This window comes from Simochromis diagramma, unplaced genomic scaffold (assembly GCF_900408965.1).
Source record: "Simochromis diagramma unplaced genomic scaffold, fSimDia1.1 OVJJ01000176.1, whole genome shotgun sequence".
In the NCBI taxonomy this organism is placed as follows: Eukaryota; Metazoa; Chordata; class Actinopteri; order Cichliformes; family Cichlidae; genus Simochromis; species Simochromis diagramma.
Window position 1 is genome coordinate 3,106,092 of NW_024386892.1, and position 22,184 is coordinate 3,128,275.

Genomic DNA, 22,184 nt, shown 5'->3' on the forward strand with positions numbered 1-22,184 from the left:
CCGAGCATCCATCCATCCAAACAACCAACCGAGCATCCATCCATCCAAACAACCATCCGTCTGTCCTTCCGTACACCCGACCAACCCCCCTCTAAAGCTCGGGTGTCAGACTCTTGAAAAGGTGTCCCTGTTGCAACACACCTGACTAAAATTAAAAGGTCATTAGACTAATTAACTTGACTGCATGCTGAGGTGGCAGTTCGGCCTTTTGATTCATGTTACAGCAGCTAATGAGTGAACGAACACTGTGCAATAAAAGAACTTTTAGAAGTACATTTTTCCGAACACTTATATTTATTTAAATTTACTTCAGTAGGGTTAGGGGTCGCCACCATGCAGTCTAGTTCATTAGAGTCTTGCTAATGACCTTTTAATTTTAGTCAGGTGTGTTGCAGCAGGGACACGTTTTCAGTCCCCGAGGCCTGGGGTTTGACACCGCTGCTCTAAAGTGTTTCTGAGTTTTGGAAGTTGAACTGCATCTTTTACTTGGAGTTTCTCCATATTGATGTGCGTCTCCGTTAACATCCCTCCGACCTGTACGTTCGGGTATAAGCCTGTGACAGAGATGTGGAATGCAGTAATCTTTTAAGCTTGTAGTCTGGTCACTGAGCTGAGTCTAAGTTCAGTGACTGTTGGGGAGCATGCTGATTCCAGGCAAAGGGTTTGAGTTTCCCCCTCCAACTCTCCACAGTTGGATGTTATTCCTCCTTACCCTGAAGCTGAAACTTTTAAGGGATCTTTTCCTCTCCTGCTCAGCTGAGCCTTAAATCCAACAGATTTCCTCACATTAAACCAGAGTCCTCCTCGTGTTTGTCACATTTAAGATAAACTCCAAGTGTTTTTGTATCGCGTGTTTGCGTCACAGGAGGAACTCTGAGAACAGGAACCAGAAATCATTTTGTCCTTCAGTGAAAAAGGATCTGAAAGTCCTGAAGCATGAATCTCCTTTTGTGTTTATGTTGTCAGGGAGCGTCCAGTGAATCGACCGCCCGAGCTGCTCTACCCGCAGGCCGATGTGGCGGAGCGCCTGGCGCTCGGCAGCAGTGACGACACGCTGGCCAACGGCATGAAGCCCGACCTGGAGGCGGCTAAACGTCTCGCCAAACGCCTCTACAACCTGGAGGGCTTCAGGAAGTCTGACGTCGCTCGCCAGCTCAGCAAGAAGTCAGTGTGTGTGTGTGTGTGTGTGTGTGTTAAAACTTTGGGCTCGCAGAGTAACGTGAAGAGCAAGGGACTTCATGCAGAACAGTTGATGAATTTAATTTTATTTACACAGCGCCAAATCACAACAACAGTCGCCTCAAGGTGCTTTATATTGTAAGGCAGACCCTACAATAACACATACAGAGAAAAACCCAACAATCATATGACCCCCTATGAACAGCACTTTGGCGACAGTGGGAAGGAAAAACTCCCTTTTAACAGGAAGAAACCTCCGGCAGAACCAGGCTCAGGGAGGGGCGGGGCCATCTGCTGTGATTGGCTGTGGTGAGAGAAGGAAGACAGGATAAAGACATGCTGTGGAAGAGAGACAGAGGTTAATAACAGATATGATTCAATGCAGAGAGGTCTGTTAACACATAGTGAGTGAAAAAGAAACACCCAGTGCATCATGGGAATCCCCGGCAGCCTACGTCTGCTGCAGCATAACTAAGGGAGGATTCAGGGTCACCTGGTCCAGCCCTAACTATATGCTTTAGCAAAAAGGAAAGTTTGAAGCCTAATCTTGAAAGTAGAGATAGTGTCTGTCTCCTGAATCCAAACTGGAAGCTGGTTCCACAGAAGAGGGGCCTGAAAACTGAAGGCTCTGCCTCCCATTCTACTTTTAAATACTCTAGGAACAACAAGTAGGCCTGCAGAGCGAGAGCGAAGTGCTCTAATAGGGTGATATGGTACTACAAGGTCATTCAGATAAGATGGGGCCTGATTATTTAAGACCTTGTATGTGAGGAGCAGGATTTTGAATTCTGGACTTAACAGGAAGCCAAAACAGGAGAAATCTGCTCTCTCTTTCTAGTCCCTGTCAGGACTCTTGCTGCAGCATTTTGGATCAGCTGAAGGCTTTTCAGCGAGTTTTAGTGTGTGGCCTTTACAGCACTACACCTGCACACAGAGCTGGTTCACAACATTACATTTTTTTCACATCCAACAAAAACAGGAATTTCCAGCGTGCAGTGAACATATCACGGCCTCCTGCTGGTCACACTGCAGCGACTCAACCAGCTAACCGATGATGTCACAGCGCAGTTAGCGCGGGCAGATTCAGCAGAGCTAATGTCCTGATTTCACTTCCTTGAGTCTGAGTGACACGTCACGGGACGAGCTAGTCGAGCTTTACTGTTACTTCCTGGTTCCAGGTTTAATATAAACATGCAGATTTTTACTTCCTGTTCACCTTTCAGGTAAAGTTCTGGTTTGCAGGTGGAGGTTTAATGCTCTGTTCTTTTCTGTAATATCCTGTCACAGAAATAAGGCAGCCGGTGTAGTGATACAGTGATAATCCTTTGTAAAACGTGCTCGCGTTACACCAACACGCCTGCTTCTCTCTGCAGTAATGAGTTCAGTCAGATGGTGGCCGAGGAATATCTCACCAACTTTGACTTCACGGGTCTGACCATCGACCAGGCGCTCAGGTGAGTCCCGCTTCCTGTCCGTGTTTATTTCAGAGCGTGCAGATGCGATTGTCTTACATTCGCTCACTGGCAGCACCTCCCGTCGCTCTGTGGTTCTTTAATGTTTGTGCAACTGCGCGATGGCCTCCTGAACATCTGCAGGAGGTCCAGATGTTCATATGAACCAGTCACGGTGTGCTGTGGCGTGCAGTCAGTCACTTCCTGCGTGCTCTGCTGTGACCTTTCTGGTGGAGAAGCTCAGAGTTTAAACGCGGAACTTTTTCTGACTTCATCCCAAATTCTGTCAGTTTACAGCAGGACTGGCACTATCACAGGGCTTTTAATGTGAAAAACCTGTGCAGTGGGTGTGTCTGTGTTCATCTCACCTGTTCAGGTGTTCTGGTGACATCATAAGGAGCTTCTTTAACATCTGTTTCTTCGTTCAGGATGTTTCTGAGGCAGTTTGCTCTGATGGGGGAAACTCAGGAGAGAGAGAGAGTCCTCGCTCATTTCTCCAGGAGGTACAGACAGTGCAACTCGGAGAGCCTGACCAGCGAAGGTACCGTCAGTCCTACCTGTCCTCTTTCACCTGTCCTACCCGTCTGACCCCTCTGTCTGTCGCTCTGTCCCACAGACAGCGTCCACACTCTGACCTGTGCCATCATGCTGCTGAACACGGACCTGCATGGAAACGTGAGTGAACCCGAGCCGTCGGCTGATTGATCGTTACGTTTAATAGGAACTCCTAATCTGGTCGATTGAAAGCACGTCGGCGTCATCTGCCACTCGAGCGTTCCCGCGAGTTTCCTCCTGTTTCATGTCAGCTGCTGCTTCCTTGTTGGTGTGACATACAGGAAATATTAAAGTTTAGTGTGAATTTCATCAATAACAAATTAATAAACGGAAAAAATAATAAAATGATAAATATTTATTTCCAGAATTTCATTATAATGATATCATTTGAAAAATGTTAAAAAAGGAAAGTTTTATAAAAATATGAATAAATATAAAAATGAGTAAAGAAATATTAGGAGACGTTAATGTGAAAATCCATTTTGTGTTATTATTGAAATATTGGTCTAAAAATGTGACAAATATATGAAAATACTAACAAATAACTGTGACTGACTCGTCATCACTGAGGAGCGCCGCGGGCTCATCGGGCTCATTCTTCATTTCTGCTAATGAACTTTTTTAAGGAAGTGCTGACTGTTACTGCGGCAACATGCCTGCACGTTTCCTCTGACCGTTACAGCAGGAGTGACAGGAAGACGGTCTCCGCTGCCCCCCTCGCGTTAAACCCGACTCTAGCGCCGAATAGAAGGGTTTAACTCCACCTGTGCAGCTTTTATATCAGGTGGAACAGTTTCTGTTTCCAGAGCGTTCTCAGCGCTCCGTCAGCATCAGCGAGGCGTCCTTTGGTTTGTGGGGTCAGATCCAACCCACAGCTGTTTTAACTTTGGGTAATTTGGGGTAAGACTAGCTTTGCTGCTAACACGGGTGACTTACTGTGTGCTGAGCGGGGACGAGTCGTCCAAGCTCAGCGAGCTGATCTGCTAACCAGCCGATGATTTCACATCCCGTCACAGATCAGCTGACTGTGGGTTCATGTTCAGTCTGTCACAATCACATCTGAGGTGTGTGTGTGTGTGTGTGTGTGTGTGTGTGTGTGTGTGTGTGTGTGTGTGTGTAGAACGTGGGCAAGAGGATGTCCTGCAGCCAGTTCATCTCCAACCTGGAAGGACTCAACAACGGAAAAGATTTTCCCAAAGATCTGCTCAAGGTACGGCGCACACACACACACACACACACACACACACACACACACACACACACACACACACGCCTATGACTGATTAAAAGACTGCAGCAAGTTCAGCACGCTTCGAGCGCCGGGATGGATGGCCACCGGCCTGCGATGCCATCACTGTTGGTGCTTGCAGAGACCAGAACGATGCTTACACAAGTGTGAACCCTTAAATGGGCCGCTCCAGCCCAGTGGAGTGCTCGGATTTCAAACCTGTCCCTGTAATGTGGACGCGTCCTCAGCGTGAGGAGTTCAAAGTGACATCGGACTACAGAGACACTAAAACATGAGCGCGCACACATCCTTGTTTCCATTCCCTGTGAGGACATTACATTCTTCCAGCCTTACACTAGTCTTCAGCGTTAAATTGGATGATGGGCACTGTGAGGACTGGCTTGGTGTCCTGAGGAGGAGGTGAAGTCCCCGCAGCGCAGCGATTCTTGGTTTGTGGCCGTCAGAGCAGAAAAAGGAGAGAGATGCATTAATTTTACTTCTTATGGCCGCCAGGCAGAACGAGTGTGCGCACGTTCGTGGATACGTGTGTGTCAGTCTCCCACTCTTTTGTTTCCGTCTCAGTTTTTCCATCTCAGCCTCGGAGCGATCAACATGAATCTGCGTCACCTCTTCACCTCCACCATCATCATCATCGTCGTTGCTCTGTGTTAACGTGTGTGCTGAGTGTTTTCTTGCCTTCAGCTTGGCACTGGTTGGATGGCTGCTTGTTGATGAAGCGCTGAGTGTGTGGGCAGCAGCACCGACTGACTGGCTGAGAGCAGAAAACAGTGAATGTCGAATATTTATGAGACAAAAACATGAATTATCTGCAGTCAGAGAGGAAGGAAAGTCCTCGCGCTGTCCCCAGCAGAAACGCTCTGTCTGTATTTGGGACACAGTTTGTAAGAAAGGAAACGGATGATCAGATTCCAAGCTCAAGCTCAGACAGTAACACAGTTTACTTCAGTAATAGTCCCAACAGGTGAACTAACACCACAGAAACCTCTTTAAATATTCACAGAGCCACAGACGTTGTCCTGGATTGTTTTGTGGTTATTTTTCACTCAGTGTCGTTCTGCGTCTCTTTGTGGTCATTTGTGTCTTTGTGGTTGTTCTGCGTCTCTTTGCGGTCATTTGTGTCTCTTTGTGGTCGTTATCTGTCTCTTTGTGGTCCTTCTGCGTGTCTTTGTGGTCATTATCTGTCTCTTTGTGGTCCTTCTGGGTCTCTTTGTGGTCATTTGTGTCTCTTTGTGGTCGTTATCTGTCTAGTTGTGGTAATTCTTGCATCTCGTTGTGGTCGGTTCTGCGTATCATTTGTGGTCGTTCTGTGCGTCTATTTGTGGGTTAATTTGTGGTCTCTTGTGGTAATTTGTTTGTCTCTTTGTGGTCGTTCTGCGTTCTCGTTTGTGGTCGTATGAGTCTCGTTGGTCGTTGTGGTCGTTCTGCGTCTCGTTGTGGTCTCCTGGTCTCTCACTCCGTGGGACGGCGGCACAGCGAAGGTCAGAAGCATAGTAGGGTCGTTTTAGGCTCGGGTGGAGGAAGCTGCCAGGTGAACAAACACCACAGAAACATCTTTAAATATTCACAGAGCCACAGACGTTGTCCTGGATTGTTTTGTGGTTATTTTTCACTCAGTGTCGTTCTGCGTCTCTTTGCGGTCATTTGTGTCTCTTTGTGGTCGTTATCTGTCTCTTTGTGGTCCTTCTGCGTGTCTTTGTGGTCATTATCTGTCTCTTTGTGGTCGTTCTGGGTCTCTTTGTGGTCATTTGTGTCTCTTTGTGGTCGTTATCTGTCTCTTTGTGGTCGTTCTGCGTCTCGTTGTGGTCGTTCTGTGTCTCGTTGTGGTCGTTCTGCGTCTCTTTGTGGTCGTTATGTGTCTCTTTGTGGTCGTTCTGTGTCTCGTTGTGGTCGTTCTGCGTCTCTTTGTGGTCGTTATCTGTCTCTTTGTGGTCGTTCTGCATCTCGTTGTGGTCGTTCTGCGTCTCTTTGTGGTCGTTCTGCGTCTCTTTGTGGTCGTTCTGCGTCTCTTTGTGGTCGTTCTGCGTCTCTTTGTGGTCGTTCTGGGTCTCTTTGTGGTCATTTGTGTCTCTTTGTGGTCGTTGTGTCTCTTTGTGGTCGTTCTGTGTGTCTTTGTGGTCATTATCTGTCTCTTTGTGGTCGTTCTGGGTGTCTTTGTGGTCATTATCTGTCTCTTTGTGGTCGTTCTGCGTCTCGTTGTGGTCGTTCTGCGTCTCTTTGTGGTCGTTCTGTGTCTCGTTGTGGTCGTTCTGTGTCTCGTTGTGGTCGTTCTGCGTCTCGTTGTGGTCTCCTGGTCTCTCACTCCGTGGGACGGCGGCACAGCGAAGGTCAGAAGCATAGTAGGGTCGTTTTAGGCTCGGGTGGAGGAAGCTGCCTCTCTTCATCACGGCGCTGTGAAAACGGTTTCCACAGTTTAACATTCAGGTCCTGAGTGTGCTTTTACTGAAGTTGAGCTAAAACTGATTCTGTATTGATTATTGATTTTATTGGGCGTGAATGTGATTGGTGTCTTCGCTCACACGTCGTCGGCTCGCTGTCATATTTTTCACGTTCAGCTGAATTTGAGTTTTTGTTGCTGATCGTCTCTCAGCTGCATTTACATTCAGCTCTGTGAACCCACCGTGACTGACAGCTCCAAGGAGGACAGAAGGCGGGCTGAAGCTCCCATCCCTGGCCTCCGATTCGCTGCTGCAGCTGAGGGAAAATGCGCATTGCGAGAGCGAGGGAAAAAAGAGAGAGGGAGACAGAGGAGGAGGAGGAGGAGGGAGAGCGAGCAAACAGTCCTCAACAGTTCAGTGTCTCAGTGGGGAGGAGGAAGAGAAGACGAAGAAGAGGAGGAGGAGTGAGCTCACCTGACCTGACAGAGGGATTCTCCTGCAGGAGGAAATCAAGTGAATGAGGAGGAGGAGAAGAGTGGGAGTGAAGTTGGAGGACGAAGAGATCAAGAGAGATGTGAGGAGGAGGAAGGAGGGATTCTCTCTCCTCATCAGAGTGCAACAGGAGAACCTCCTTTCTCTGCTTTTTTTCTCCTCATTAGCCTCTCCTGTGCCTCCACCTCCGCCCTCCATCCGTCCGTCTGTCCGTCCGTCCTCCATCAGGGAGCTGGAGGAAGCTGACGTCAGTTTTGGGGGTGCTCTCTCTCTCTCCTTGTCTGCCTGTGTGGGTGTGCTCGCTCGCCCAGCCTCCCTGCTTTTCCTCTTTTCTTTTTTGGATGTGAGAGCGAGCTGATGCCTCTCCTCCGTCACGCAGCTTTATTTGCAGTCCAGGGATTCTCCTCCGCTAACAGCACCTCCACGGCCGCTGCATCAGGAGGCTCAACAGCAGCACAGACCCCCCCAAAATCCAGGACGAGCTCGGAGCTGTGGTTCGGATGGTTTTCATGTCACTGCCTCTGAATCGCTGATGGATTAGACACACACACACACACACACACACACACACACACACACACACACACACACACACACACACACACACACTCTCAGACAGTCTGGAGTGTGCGTGTTTGGAGGCGGATGTGTCGACGGCTGACAGCAACTTTAAAGTCTCAAATTTTCAGTTTTAATTGATTTTGAATTTGATCAAATGTATAAAAACTGTAAAACCCTTAAAAAAATATTAATTTGTAGAAAACGTCAAACGTTTGATGTCGAGTTGATTGTCTGAATCGCTCATTTCTGCAGCTAAAATTTTCTGCTTTAAATGAATTGCAGTCCAAACATATTAAAGCTAATTGTAAACAGTTATTTATGAAATAGTTTATCAGACATTGGCATAAATGTGATTTATTTTCAAAATAAAATGATTTTAGCTTTCCTAAACAGAAATATGAGTTCATGCACAAAAAGGCTCATTTTAGCCTTAAAGCCAACATTAGTGTCATCATGTTTGATTTAAAATAGGAAGAATGAAACATTTTGAGTGATAGAAAGTCTTCCCTCAGTTTGGAAATCACAGCCCTGGGACTAAACTATCGTACGTTTGACTCGTAACTGCAGATTCCAGTGCGTTCCGGGCACAGAGGAGTCCACAGGTTTCTGTTTCTTGGCAGCGTCCTCCTGCTTTCGTGCTTTTGGCTCTGAACACCTGAGCGAGGCTCCGGCCGGCAGCCAGCAGGATCATGAGGCTGATGAAGAGCTGCTGTGTTTTTATGCATAATGAATAGAGCCGGATCCATAATGCAGCAGGCCGAGCTCGCAGAGGCACCATCCATCCAGCCGCTCGTCAGTGGCCGTCATTAGCCCGTCTCTATTTTACACACCCTCACCTCCTCGCTTCCTCGGCTCCTTCCTGCACTCGTCTACAGTCTGGAAGCTCGTGACGTGGGTTCGAGTCTGAAGCGACGCAGACCGGCGGTCATCAACGGGCTGGACTTTGTTAGATCCGCCGCGCCGTTCCGTGGAAGCGGTGAATGCTGGCCCGAGGATCTTCTGTACAGGAAACATAAAAAGTTTGGACTTTTTTTTTATCTGTTGGATCCCGACTCAAACCGCCCAGATGATCGGCGTCAACAGCATCCACTCCACGGGCCGCATGCGCTCGCGCTCGCTGTGCTCGGTCCGGAGCGGGCGGGACTCGAGGGACAACGACCCGTTCAGGTATCCCAGGACCCCGCGCTCCCGCTCCCTCAAACCGCTGGCCTTCCCCGACCTGCTGGGAAAAACCCAGGATGGGCAGCAGCACCCGCAGAGCCGCAAGAAGAAGGTAGAGCCGGAGACACACCTGTGAACCTTTACCTGAACCTGTACCTAAGTTACCCCGTTTAAAAACCTGTGAAGGTTTGTTTTCGTCCTGAAGACGCTCTCCTGACGTGACACACGTTTACAAACCTCTATGAAAGCAATCCTCTGCGCCGACCGCTTCACATTACACCTGTGTTCATCCCTTTGTGATGACATCAGCTGTTTCTTCATATTTCATTGGCTGGTTTTTGTTATTATTGTCGTTGTTGTCGGTCCGTGTCAGACACACATTTACGTCTAGTTCATTAAAATTTTCTTCACATCTCTGTAATAATGGACAAAGGCCCCTCAGCAGGCTTCCACAATCCGGCCAATCAGAAGAAAGTGGGTTGTCGGTATGGAGTGGGCCTTAAAGGGGGAGGGGCTATACCAGCTGTTTTCAGGCACAGGGTGAACCGAGACTGGGATCAGATACAGATCAATGCTCGAGGGAAAGCGCCTCCACACAGGAAGTGACCCGCTCCTTCCTAAGTTGCTGCCGGCTGGTCCATACTGCACATGCCAGCCTCTGGTTGCCTGGGCAACTAGCTAATTTAAGTACCAGCGGCTCATATGTCAATCAGCTCTCACTGTTAGCTGCTTCAGTCGCGCACATCAAAATCTCCCACTTCCTGTCACCAGCGGTTATTTTGCTCGCAGGTGCTCGTATGAGGCTGAGTGTCAGCGGCGGTCTCAGGTGATGGCGTGGTTTCCTGTGTGGACGGCCCTTTAAACAGGTAGCACTGGACCAGGTTTGATCGCCCGAGGAAACTCGTCTCCGTTAAAAATGATGACCAGAGCCATTAAATCCACACAGCCAATCAGCACCCGGCTTTTAGGCCATGTGACCATCTTTAGTCTGAGCACGTGAAAAATGTGGATTAAATACTGAATGTCCTATCAAGTAATCAGATTACTGTGAATTCTGAAATCCATATGAGCTCTTCATGTCCTGTGTGTGTGTGTGTGTGTGTGTGTGTGTGTGTGTGTGTGTGTGTGTCTCTGCAGACGCTGTACAGCTCCATCAAGAACGAGAAGCTGCAGTGGACCATGTGAGTTTCTGCTTCGACACACAGCATGTACAAACATCTCCTGTGTGTGTGTGTGTGTGTGTGTGTGTGTGTGTGTGTGTGTGTGTGTGTGTGTGTGTGTGTCCCTGCTGCCCTGACTCCCTTATTTAAGCCTCTGTTGCTGTGGTAACCGTTCCCTGCTTCATTCCTGACTGTAATTACAGGTCAGCATCCCAACGCCCATGCCTGACTGTGGACACACACACACACACACACTCTCATAAATACATAGATTTACTGGGTGTCTGTATCCGTTCAGCATCTGTCCGCCCTCGTGTTCAGCCTGTTCTTTCTCCTAAACTGTTTCCTTCCTGTGTGACGTTCAGCTTCTTTCTGATAAATAACGTATTTATTCAGGTCACGTTTAACATTCATGCTGTTATGAAGAGAAATCATCTAAAAATCTCTGCCATCAAACAGCTGACGACTTTCAGGAGGTTTGAAAACTTCTGTTAAAATGATAACCTGGTGAAATGGATCCACTGAGAGGATGAAACTGATCGACAGGCTGACACAGGAAATGAGGTCATTTATTCATTTATGAGAATTAAAGAAAATGAAGTGCGAGGTGATGGTAAGCGGAAAACATGAACCCGACGGGATGATGGAAGAGAACGGGAAGAGAACTGTGTTACCCGAGCGAGTCGTTAGCAATGAAACGTAAACACGCTCTGCGATGGCGACGAGGACGAGCTGACGCAGGCTCTTTCAAACTGTTTCCTCTCTTGAAGTGATGAAGAGGAGTTGAGGAAGTCCATGTCGGAGTTGGCGGACATTCGAACAGACTCCGCCTCCCACACCATGAAACGCCTCGGGAGTAGCGGAAACCCGCTGGTGGGCGTGGCCCATCAGGCCGATGGCGAGCTGTACAAGAGCGGCTTCCTGGTCCGCAAAGTCCACGCCGACCCCGACGGGAAGAGAAGTACACCGCTCCTCCTCCTTCAGTTTTCAGTTTTGCCACGCCCCCTGTCAGCTGATCCCTCACTTCCTGTTTGTTTGGTGTTTGTGCTGTTGCAGCGCCGCGGGGGAAGAGGGGGTGGAAGTCCTTCTACGCCATGCTGAAGGGTATGGTCCTCTACCTGCAGAAGGTAAGCGTCTGCACTACGTTTCCCAGCAGCCCCTCTCTCTGTTTGTGTCCCCGGGTCAGGCGCAGGACAGGAAACGCAGCGAGCTGATTGGGCGTCAGCCTGTTTTTCTGTCTGCGCTGATTCCAGAGCGGCAGTTTTTAACGTCTCCGCCCACCGCCGCGTTCATCTTTAACTTTAGAGCTTTGATTAAAATATCTGAACTAGTGAGGCCTGCTTTACACACTGCTGCACAAAAGTAAGTGGACGGGTTGAACTATAAAGCGTGAGTACCCGTCCACATACTTATGGACTCCTCGCAGCTCCACGTTAACATGAAAACACAGATTTTTGTGCCATGAGAACTTTTTCTCAGAAACTTTGTCAGAGCTTTGAAAGAACCGTTTCAGTTTCAAAGATTTATTTTTAACTCCTTTAATCAGAAACGGCGAGCGTTTATAGCGAGACAGTCGAGCTGGAATGTGGTGAGCATCACGTTTAAGCGTCTTTCATGTTTGAGTTTCTGGAGAGCTGACGCCGATCTGATCCGCAGGACGAGTACCGAGCTGAGAAGGAGCTGACGGAGGAGGACGTGAAGAACGCCGTGTCCATCCATCACTCTCTGGCCATGCGGGCTGCCGATTACAGCAAGAGGCCCAACGTGTTCTACCTGCGGACCGCCGACTGGAGGGTCTTCCTGTTCCAGGCCCCGTAAGCACCTCAGTCTGTCTGTGTTAAGGGAGAGGGGGGAGGAGGGTTTCCAAGCAGCTTGCAGGCAGTACAGGAAGGATAAACAGCTTAAACTAAACCGGACGAGACAGGAAGTTACGGTGTTTCCTGTGTTTCCTGCAGGAACGCCGAGCAGATGCAGTCGTGGATCACGCGCATCAACGTAGTTGCGGCCATGTTTTCTGCTCCCCCGTTCCCGGCCGCGATCGGGTCCCAGAAGAAGTTCAGCCGTCCTCTACTGCCGGGATCCAACACTAAACTGTCACAGGTAAAAACGCTGCCACCGTCCTTTTCAGCTCCGCCCACTTTCACCAGACTCACACCTCTTCCCCCACCCTCTGTCCCGACAGGAGGAGCAGGTCAAATCTCACGAGAACCGTTTCAGGGCGGTGTCCTCTGAGCTGTCTGACCTCACCGCCGCTACGCCGGACCGAAAGGTGAAAGGTCGTGAGCTGGAGGAGCAGAAACTCCGACAGGAGTACCTGGAGTTTGAGGTGAGGAGGTTAAAATAACACGCAGGAAGTATTTCAGTACTTATACTCAGTACTGAATCTGCACCTTATTATGGAGGACCAAAGCTGCCAAAAATAAATGTTTACAAAATAATTTTTAAATGCATTTCAATGAAATACGATATTTCATTGAAAATATTTAGCAGTTAAATTAAAACAAAGAAGTTAATTAATTCATTAATGATTTCGTAGAAAAAATTATTCCAGGCCAAGTATGGAGGACCAGAGATGCCAAAGTCCAAGTTAATTAGATTCACTACCTTATTCTTGTTTTTGACTTTTGATTTTTTGGTCGAGTCACTTATTTGTGGGTTTTTTGTTTTATTTTATTTTATTTTTTTTTGCGGTTTTGGTCCTCCGTACCTTGGAACCAAAGCCAGATTTTATTGGAGCAGATGATAAGATGATAACCGGAGTCGTGCTTTGTTTGTGGCGGCGTTTCATCTTCGTCTCGTGTTTTTTGTCTCCGGCTGAATGCGAAGCCGTAAAATGTCTTCTGCCTCGCGTCTGCTCGTCTTCGTCACAGACGGTCGCTGCATCAGTCTGTCGGGTGTCGAACAGGCTGCACACACTCCAGCACGCCGTGTTCTTAGAGGAAGGAACACAGCGCCGTTTTCCTGCCCCCTTCACACAAGGTTTCGCCCTGATGTCACGTAACAACAGAGATGCTGGAAAACCGGAGAGAAGCACCGTTGTTATTAATAATAATAATAATAATAATAATAATGATTTATCAGGTCAGACTCTGAAAAGCCCCCTGATTGGTCCTCGTTAGACCCAGAACGGCACTTTCGATGTTCACATCTCCTCCTTCTTCTCTCCCACAGAAAACCCGGTACGGTACGTACGCTATGCTGCTTCGGGCCAAGCTGGCGAGCGGCGATGAGGACCTTTCCGCCTTTGAGGCTCGGCTGTTTGATGACGGCGGCCTGCAGAGGGCGCACTCCAGCCCCTCGCTGCCCCAGGACACCACCAACAAGGAAAAGACCCGCAGCTCCAAGACGTCAAAGAGCCTGAAGGTCACGTCCTCCTCGACCTCCAAGGCCGGCGGCAGCAGCAGTAGGGAGGCGAGCAAGAAGAAGAACGGCGGTGGGAGCGGCCAGCGGGCGGAGCTGGAGAAACAGAGCAGCAAACAGGAGGAGGCGCCGTAAAGGGGTGAGGACGGCGTCGTGTAAGTGTCATGTAGCTGGAGACGGACGCGGAGCATCATGGGTAGCAGGCTGACATCCTCCTTTAAACCTTTTCTGTTAAACCTCAGTCGCCTGATTGGCCGAGACGTTCGAGGTCCGCGGGAGAGGAGACGCCGGTCAGGTCTGAGGGCGACCCGATGGGCGAGTCGTCCAGGAAACACTAACACGGTTCATCGCTCAGCCGTCCCTTTATTTCCCATAGGCCTCAGCAGGAACGGACAGCTGCAGACTTTCAGAATAAAAGCTTTACTTCCTGCTGGAGTGTGAGTAGCCGCTCGGCTTTCAGCTGCAGCGGGAACTTTTTATTTTAGTCCTCGACCTCGCCGCCGCCGCCGCTCTGCTTCTCCCATTAACCCACGGGGGAGCGGGTTGCCATGTCGACGGTATGTGACGGACAGAGTGCGTGGGACTGTTGCCATGGCAACCGAGCAAAGGGGACAAGAGAGCGAGAGATAAACAAACAGACAAACAAACAAAGGGAGCGGCCACACAGGAACGCCGAACCTCCTCTTCCTCTGCACTCCACTGAGCGCGTGCGAGTGTGTGAGTGTGTGCACAGTAATCACAGTAGTGCTGCGTTGATGTGTAAATACAGCCTGAACATGCTGGATGGAGACGGGTTTTTAGTTTTTCCGACTTCTGCTGGAAAAAACAGGCTGTACGGAAGACCATTAGTGACAAAAATCTGCTGAGGGAACAAAATAAAACTTCATGAGTTCACACTGCAGGGAGCCAGGTGTCTTATTTATTCAGATTTTGATGTTTTGTTGTTTGTACTACTTGAAAATCTTTAACTTTAAAAACCACAAGTTAAAAATCTCAGTGTGAACTTTTAAATAAAAATATGAGGATAAATCCTGGAGCCTGTTAAATCTTACATGAGTTAATTCTAAATGTTAAGAGAGAAATTTTGGAAAATCGAACTTTTTTGTGAGAGTATGTTTAATTTTTTCTCTTGTTGAAAAAGTCGGATTTGTTTTGCAGCTGGTTTCACTCTGTGGGTTTTGTCACTAATGGGCTTCCATAGTTTCTGTGTGTGCTGGAGTCCGTCCACCTCATCGTCATGAGGACGGTGTTCTTCTTCATGTAAATCTCATTTAACATGTTTGTAAAGTGCTGTGGACCAAACAGGTGACAGGTGGTCACATGACCGTAGGAGAGGAGGAGTTGAGAGTTATTATTGTGTAAACCTTTCTCGTCGTTGACATCCAGGAAGAAGCACCTGACAGCTTTCTGTTAAAGAGCCGTTTGTTTCAAATCCTGACCAGCGTGCTGATGTTCAGCAGCAGTTTCCTCTTTCAGCCACCAGGGGTCGCCAGAGTGTTGTAAGCATCCACCAACATGTTCTTCACTGGCGGAGGTCGTCAGTCAGGGTGTTAATGTGGCAGCGTGGTCTCGTCTGAGCTCAACGCTGTGTGGAAATGTTGTTTCCCACTTTGAGAGTTCAGATTACAGCCCAGAGCGTCTCTGACACCATGACTGAAAACGAGACGTGTGCCAAAACTGAACATTAGTCCTGAATCACAGTGTTGATGGATGTGCGTTCAACCAGAGGGATCTAATCTGCTCTGTTTACATCCAGGTTCTGAGAATATTATAAATAATCTACACAATCCTAACGTCTCCCTCTGATCCGGTGAAGATGACTTCCTGTTCAGTAGGTCCTCTTTTAATTCTGAAATAAGTGCTGACCTTTATTTTTTTAGACAGTAAAATCTGTGACTTCAGGTGGATTTGAATATTGGCACTTTGTGACTTCTGTACCTCAGCAGGTCTGAAGCTCAGGAACAGGAAGTTTTTTATGTAAAGCTGCGGAGTTTGCACGATGCAGCTCATCAGGCTGACAGTGACGGGGATGGCCTCCAGGTGGCAGCAGAGGATCAATGTTGAACTCTAACGTCAGGGAAAGGCTCTGAAGCTTGTTTCTGTCACTGTTGGCCACGTAATGCTGGAACAGCCGGCGTCGTCTGTGGAGGAAACTCGAGGCTGTGGAAAAAAGAAAAAAAGGGGAAACGGCAGCTTCCACGCTGAAATCAAGCAAAACGTTCTGGACTATTATCTCCAGGAATTGGCTGGAAAGAACAAGCGTCTCCACGCCGTGTTTCAGCTGCAGGTACAACGCCACAGAGGGAACATTTCAAAGGTACCGAACAGAAATCAGTTCTTTGTGAACATTTTTACCTCATAACATGAAACCCGGGTCACTGGGAGTCTTCATGTGACTGAAAACGAGGAAAAAAACGCTTTTAGGTATTCTGGACACAAGAAGTCCGCTCAGTTTAAGCTGGCGTCTTGGGAAAAACCTGAATCCTGAATCCATCCCGAGTTTTAACCTGCATTCTGTCTAATGTCCAGCAGGGGGCGGCTTGTATAGAAGTGAACTTGTGGTCTCAGTCGCAGCTTTCAGGTCTTCGTTTATAAAACATTGACTCATCGTAGTTTTGTCCATGTTTGAGGTTTGCTCCCCTCGCCTTCTCGCAGTTCCCGACGTGAGGCTGGAAGATTCAGCTGGGGGCGTCTGTGGCATCGGCTAACAGAGCACTGCTGCAGAGCTGTGATTGGTCCATATCAGGAACACAGCCTGTAGTTAAAAGATGGACGGCGCTCTGGGGACCGAGTCATGTTTGGAGCACTTTTGAGGAACTGCGGCTCTGAATTGTTTGGCTCGTTCGCGACGCTCTCGTCTCGTTGGCCCGTCTCTGAGCACAGCTCCGCCGGTACCTTTGAAATGGCTTCGAACCCTCTGCTGATTACTGAAGAGTCAGCATCCGTTTGAAAATCCATCCTTCAGCTTCTTCTCTTCAACATCAACACGCCTACGGCTGCAGGAATCATTTTTCCATATGTAGATGCAGCGTGATCTTTCAGATTAGGATGAAGGATGAGGAGGAGGTCGGGGTGGATGGAGGGTGAACAAAGCCCTCGGGTCTTCTGAGCTCTGGTTGAGGTTCAGGAAACCATTTTGGTTCAGTGTAAATAAATCGTTTGTGGGTTTTTCCTGAGCCTGGACCGGGAGCCGCGTGCAGGTGACCGCCGGGCGGCAGGATTTGGGTCAGCGATGCCGTGGATCTCCGTGCGGAGAAATCGCTGCTTCGCCTGCTAACTTTTCTCGTTTCTGCTCCCGCGGTGCCGACTCCTATTTATCTCCCACATATCCCGTAACACTCCGTGTATTTCCGCACTGTGCAACGTGAAGCAGCGTAGGATGACTTTGTGTGAGCGTCGCGGCCGCTTTCAGCTCTTCGTCTGTGTCCTGTAAATAAATGTTCGCATTAACCTCGAGAAGCCATATCGTAGTTGGGCTGGACGCCTAGCTAGCGCTCGCTGCGTTTTAGAGCACTTTGGTTTAGATATTTTAGATATTTTAGAGTGACGCAGAGGTTGAGCCTCCTCAGAGAGGCGGCGCCATTAATTTATTCTGCTCGTCTCTCGAAGGACGACAAACTAGTTCCTGTGAAAACTTGCTTTGTTTTTGGGCTTTGCTGCGGCCTGAATGTTTGCCGCCGGCTCGCCGATCGGTATCTGTACATACGCTGTCACTTCCTGTGAGGTTTGGTATTAGTGAAACGCAAACAACTTGTTTGTATCATCCTGAAGGCTTCGAGGCAAAAAAATAAAGAGATTTTCAAAAGAAAACATCGACTTTGAGTGTTTTTATTCAAAGGATCGTGAAGAGCTCCGTGCGAGTCACGGCTCCTCTGACTCGGTAGGCGCTGCTGGGATTTGAACCCAGCACCTTCGGTTTACAGGCTCACGTTTTAAGCTGCAGAACCTCGGTGCAACCTCACCTGATGCACCGACTTCAAAGAGCTGTGACAGTCCAGCCCCTTCGATGTGAAAACACTCTTAATGATTGTTATCTGCTTAATGTCTCCTCTTAGTAGTTTTAACATGATTCCTGTCATCTGTATGCAGACGCTGTCATTTCTATTAAACCCTGTGATCTAACTGATCTGCAGATCACACCGAGTGTTTCATTCTGGCTCCAGAGAGCATCAAGACCCACATCAGACGTCCACGGTAAAAGCTACTGCTCGGCTTCATTTTTGATCTCTGTCACACATGAAGTCTGTGAAGAAACATCACTAAACTCACGACTGTTGTCTCCAAAGGTGAATTGGAGATGCTTCGTACTAGAGATGGGATTTCCGGCTCTTTTTAGAGAACCGGCTCTTCAGGTTGTTTTGTTGCTTTAATTAATTTATTATTAACAACAATATAAAATTATGCACAAAAGGAATTACTAATGTAAAAATAAAAAGTGGTTTTATTTATATGTTTATATATAAATATATGCGGTGGCCCCTAGAGACAAAACACGTACAAACTCCAGAGGGAGTGTCGGCCCAGGGCCCCCAACAGGCTAGGACCGCCACTGCTCTGTAATATGGGCCTGCACTCGGATACTAAACAGCGTCTATTTGTCAAAGTCACCCATTCAAAAACTGATCCCAGCATAACTGATCAATGTGACAGATCGAAGCCACGCGTTTTATTCCTGCAACACTTCCAAACTTCCCCGGACATCCGACCAAGATGTCACAGTTTCCTTCCATCTCTTCCTGTCTTTATATCGAATGAAATTGACGCCTGAAGCTGAAGCCTGATTTTTACTTTCTAACTGTTGGTGATGTCAGAAAACTCTCAGGTGACATGTTTTTATGATACGATTCATTTTTAAATGAAGATCTTCTGCAGACATGCGTTTGTCCCTATTGCTATACTCCAGGATCAAGTCATGTTTCTGCACGTCTGATTATTCCAGCAACAGACCTGCTTTATATGATTTAGAGTCCAAAAACAATCCCTATCCATGTTGTACTGACAGCCTGCAGATGTTCAGTTTATCAAAAACAAGTTTAGCTCCTGTCCCTTAAAACCCGCCTCTCTTTTACTATTCAGCCATTTTCTGGAAGCCTGCCGAGGGGCAGCACCCGCTGGTTTCAAAGTTTGAAAGGCTTCTGGTGCCTCGCTGGTTATCAAAAGCTCCAGCTGCTAACTCAGGAACAACTGTTGAAAACGACCTTAGAAGAAATGTTTATATTCATGAGCATTTTTACATTAATAGAAGAATGAACAACAGTGAGGAATTATTCATTTAACAGTATTTGTAAGAAACATTGCATATTATATTATATACGAGGGCCAATGCATTTTCATTTAAGAATCAAAGTATACGTTCATGTAAGAGAAAGTAAATAGCAGATTTTTGTTTTGCTTTCAAGAATGCTAAGTTTGAACATCTAAACGTCTCTGTGATGACACGGAGCTCCTGTTTGGCTTTTGTTAGCTTTTTAGGATGGAGGTGATCATTTTTGCCACTAAAGTAAAATTCCATCCATCAGGCAGAGATTTCATACCTGCTGATCTCTAATGTGGAACTTGACCTGCAGTCAGTGGTGTGTCTAGAAAAGTTTTGTTGGGGGGGCCAGGTGGGGGCACAGATTTGGAGAAGGGTGGCAGATAATGTTAAAAACAATTCTACCAACCGTTCACCATAATTCAATAACCCCATAAACCTAATAACCGAATGTGCTTTTAACTCTTATTAGAATGAGGTTTTAACCACTACGGTGCAAAGTTTTTAGATACTGCGTTGATAAAGTACAAGAGATACAATCAGTCAGTGTTTATTCAGCATTCAAGGACAGCAATATTTGCATAGTATTTTTACTGACATGTAGTGCACATATGTTTTGGGTGAAAACATTTTTTAATATTAAAATATGAACATTTTTAACAAACAATTGGCAAATTAGCCAATGCAAAACTTTATCTGCCTGTTAATTAAAAAAAGAAGATAATCTTCTCACAAACTGGTGTTTGATTTTGAAACAGGAAAAAAGTGGGGAAACAAATGAAAAGACTAACATTTGAATAAAACCTGAAAGCAAGTAAATACTTTCTATGCTGCCTTATGGTAAACGTTGGTAATATTGATAAAGAGCAACACTGGCTGATGATGAAATACAGTCAGCTGGCACGGTGACACTGCCAGTATTAACCTGCAGGGCTGGACTGGGACAGAAAATCGGGCATTTTGACTACAGACCGACCCACCAGGTATTAAAGCCATAAAGCCTTTGAATGAAAACAGACGCTGCTGTGACAGTGATGTACAGTCTTGTTGGTATATGTATCATTTCTATACATTTTTACGTCAGATAAAAACTTTGTTCGCAAGATTCAGATAATTCCATCCATCCATCCATTCGCTTCCGCTTATCCTTTTCAGCCTATCCCAGCTGTCATAGGGCGAGAGGCGGGGTACACCCTGGACAGGTCGCCAGTCTGTCGCAGGGCCAACACACAGGGACAAACAACCATTTGCACTCACATTCATTCGCACATTCACACCTAGTGGCAATTTGGATTCAGATAATTATTTAATAACAGACATTTTAAATGACAATAAGAAAGAAAGGTATGTCTTTGTGCCCCCCTCTCCCTGTTAATGCCCTACCTGGCCCCCTGGCAACACTTTGCTAGACCCGCCCCTGCACAGTTACCAGCTGTCAGCTGCTTAGAAAAGGATCCTGGTGTTATTTGTCTCTCAGAAACTGTTCATAACTTCAACTCATCCATGTGACCTAAAAGGTAAACCTGTTTCTCCATCACAGCTCTGATGGTTCAGTAAGGACATCTCCTGGTTTCATCTTCATGTTTCCCTCTCACCACATATCCAAACCATATCATGACCAGCAGCTTTACAGCTGTGGCTCCAGCAAACATCAGCTGATACTAGAAAGTAATATTAAATAAATTCTAACAACAGCTGATCAAGCTTAAACGTGCTGCTGTTGTTTAGTGCGACATCCGCTGGTTTCTTCTTTCTGGCGCAAAGTGAGCGATAAACAAACAAGAGAGAAAAACCAATCAGCTGATCATTGATCAGTTTCATGATTGAAGTAGCAACAGGAGAGGGAGGGTGAGAGGATGAGAGAAGAAGAGGCAGCTGTAAAGACAGAATAACTCCAGCTTTGTGTCTTTTTCCATCCTAGCTGAAGTACGGGACAAACTGCGTCTCTTCTCAGCTCAATACAAAACGCGTAATATTTTCTCTGAATCAGGGACCGTTCCATTTTTTAATAAGGAGCTGTTGGCAACTCTACTAACTAACCTTATGAATAAAATAAAGTTCACTGTCAGTAACATCATAGCAACCGAACAACTGTATAGAAACTGGTCATGCTAGCTCACGCAGTACGAGTTATTGTAACTGACGGTAAAAAGTCAGCACAACGAAAATAAACTCCACCTAAACTTGGTTTATATCTGACCCAGACAGACTGCAGGTCATAACTTCTTACCTGAAGTTCAGTTCACCTGACACTCGGACCGGCGGCCGCCTTGGGTCTCTGCTCCTCCTGCCTCACCTTCCCTCATCCACCTGTTGCCTCTGTGGAAGCTCCGCCACAGCCACCACCAGAGTTATTTTTACACATCGACCAGCATCTGGCGCATCCACCACCTCTCATAAATAAGTCATCAGCCCACCGTGCAAACGTCCGATGGCTAGTCCAGCTATGTTAACTTGTTAATCTTTCGCTGAAAAAATGTTTCCTGCGGTGCCTCTTTCCTGCTTGGCTCTCCTACCTTTGCTAACATGATGCTCATAGTGCAGAAGCCGGTGCTGCATTCACTTACCCTCGGATATCTGAGCTTCACTGTGAAACCATAATCCTACATTTGATATTTCATTAAATTTTATTGTTTTAGCTTCGGGGTGGCGCCACCCCGCTGGACACGCCATTGCCTGCAGTGGCAGGACTATAGCTTCACAGCATAAGTTAGCATGACGATTGTAAGAAGTAAACCACCGCTGTAGCACAGAAAACCAGGATCGACCCTGAGGTTATCGGGATGAGTCAAAAGTCCTGTTTCCTAGGCCTCTAATACTATGAAGAAAGACTTTAAGCTTGTCTAAGTAACTTCAGGGTTGACCCTGGGTTTTATTTTACAATCATTGAAATTTTGTATGCATGTATAGAAACATTAATATTACTATATGATTCTTTAATGTCATTTCACTGTGCTTGCTGTCAGGGCGCCGATGTATTTTTAAACGGACCCCAGAGCAGAGAAGACGGAGCTGGTTAGCAAAACAAAAGTGAGCCTTTATTAGGGCTGAATGAAGACAAACAACAAGAACGAAAAGCAGAAAACGGAACTGCGTACAGGCTATGAACAACTATGAACTGGGAAAACGATGATGACTGCGGTGTGGAACAACAGCCGACCGAAACACACAGGCTGTGTCCCAGTTCAGGCTCTGCAGCCTTAAAGGCCGCATTTTAAGGCCGATTACGTCACCGCGACACAATGAAGGCTGTCCCAATTCGAAGGCTGCTCGAAATGCGGCCCTCAAATGCGTCCTTCATCTCCCTGAATTTTAAGGCTGTGGCGGTGTAGACTTCTTGGCCCAACATATCCCAGAATGCATAGCGCGGCGGTGGGTGTGGATAAT

At 47.2% G+C, this 22,184-nt stretch overlaps 1 protein-coding gene across 6 annotated transcripts in view; it reads left to right on the plus strand.

Moving 5' to 3' along the window:
• LOC120734860 (PH and SEC7 domain-containing protein 1-like) overlaps positions 1–17,353 on the plus strand; it is a 48,659-nt gene extending 31,306 nt beyond the window's left edge. For all 6 annotated transcript variants that reach the window (XM_040033914.1, XM_040033918.1, XM_040033913.1 and 3 more), the window contains 12 exons: positions 967–1,164; positions 2,553–2,633; positions 3,059–3,171; positions 3,247–3,305; positions 4,306–4,395; positions 10,161–10,204; positions 10,954–11,144; positions 11,240–11,310; positions 11,840–11,997; positions 12,139–12,283; positions 12,366–12,509; positions 13,355–17,353. In XM_040033914.1, coding sequence (XP_039889848.1) covers positions 967–1,164; positions 2,553–2,633; positions 3,059–3,171; positions 3,247–3,305; positions 4,306–4,395; positions 10,161–10,204; positions 10,954–11,144; positions 11,240–11,310; positions 11,840–11,997; positions 12,139–12,283; positions 12,366–12,509; positions 13,355–13,678 — 1,618 coding nt within the window. In that variant the 3' untranslated portion in view covers positions 13,679–17,353. The remainder of the gene's footprint in view (positions 1–966; positions 1,165–2,552; positions 2,634–3,058; positions 3,172–3,246; positions 3,306–4,305; positions 4,396–10,160; positions 10,205–10,953; positions 11,145–11,239; positions 11,311–11,839; positions 11,998–12,138; positions 12,284–12,365; positions 12,510–13,354) is intronic.
• Positions 17,354–22,184: the final 4,831 nt, after the last annotated feature.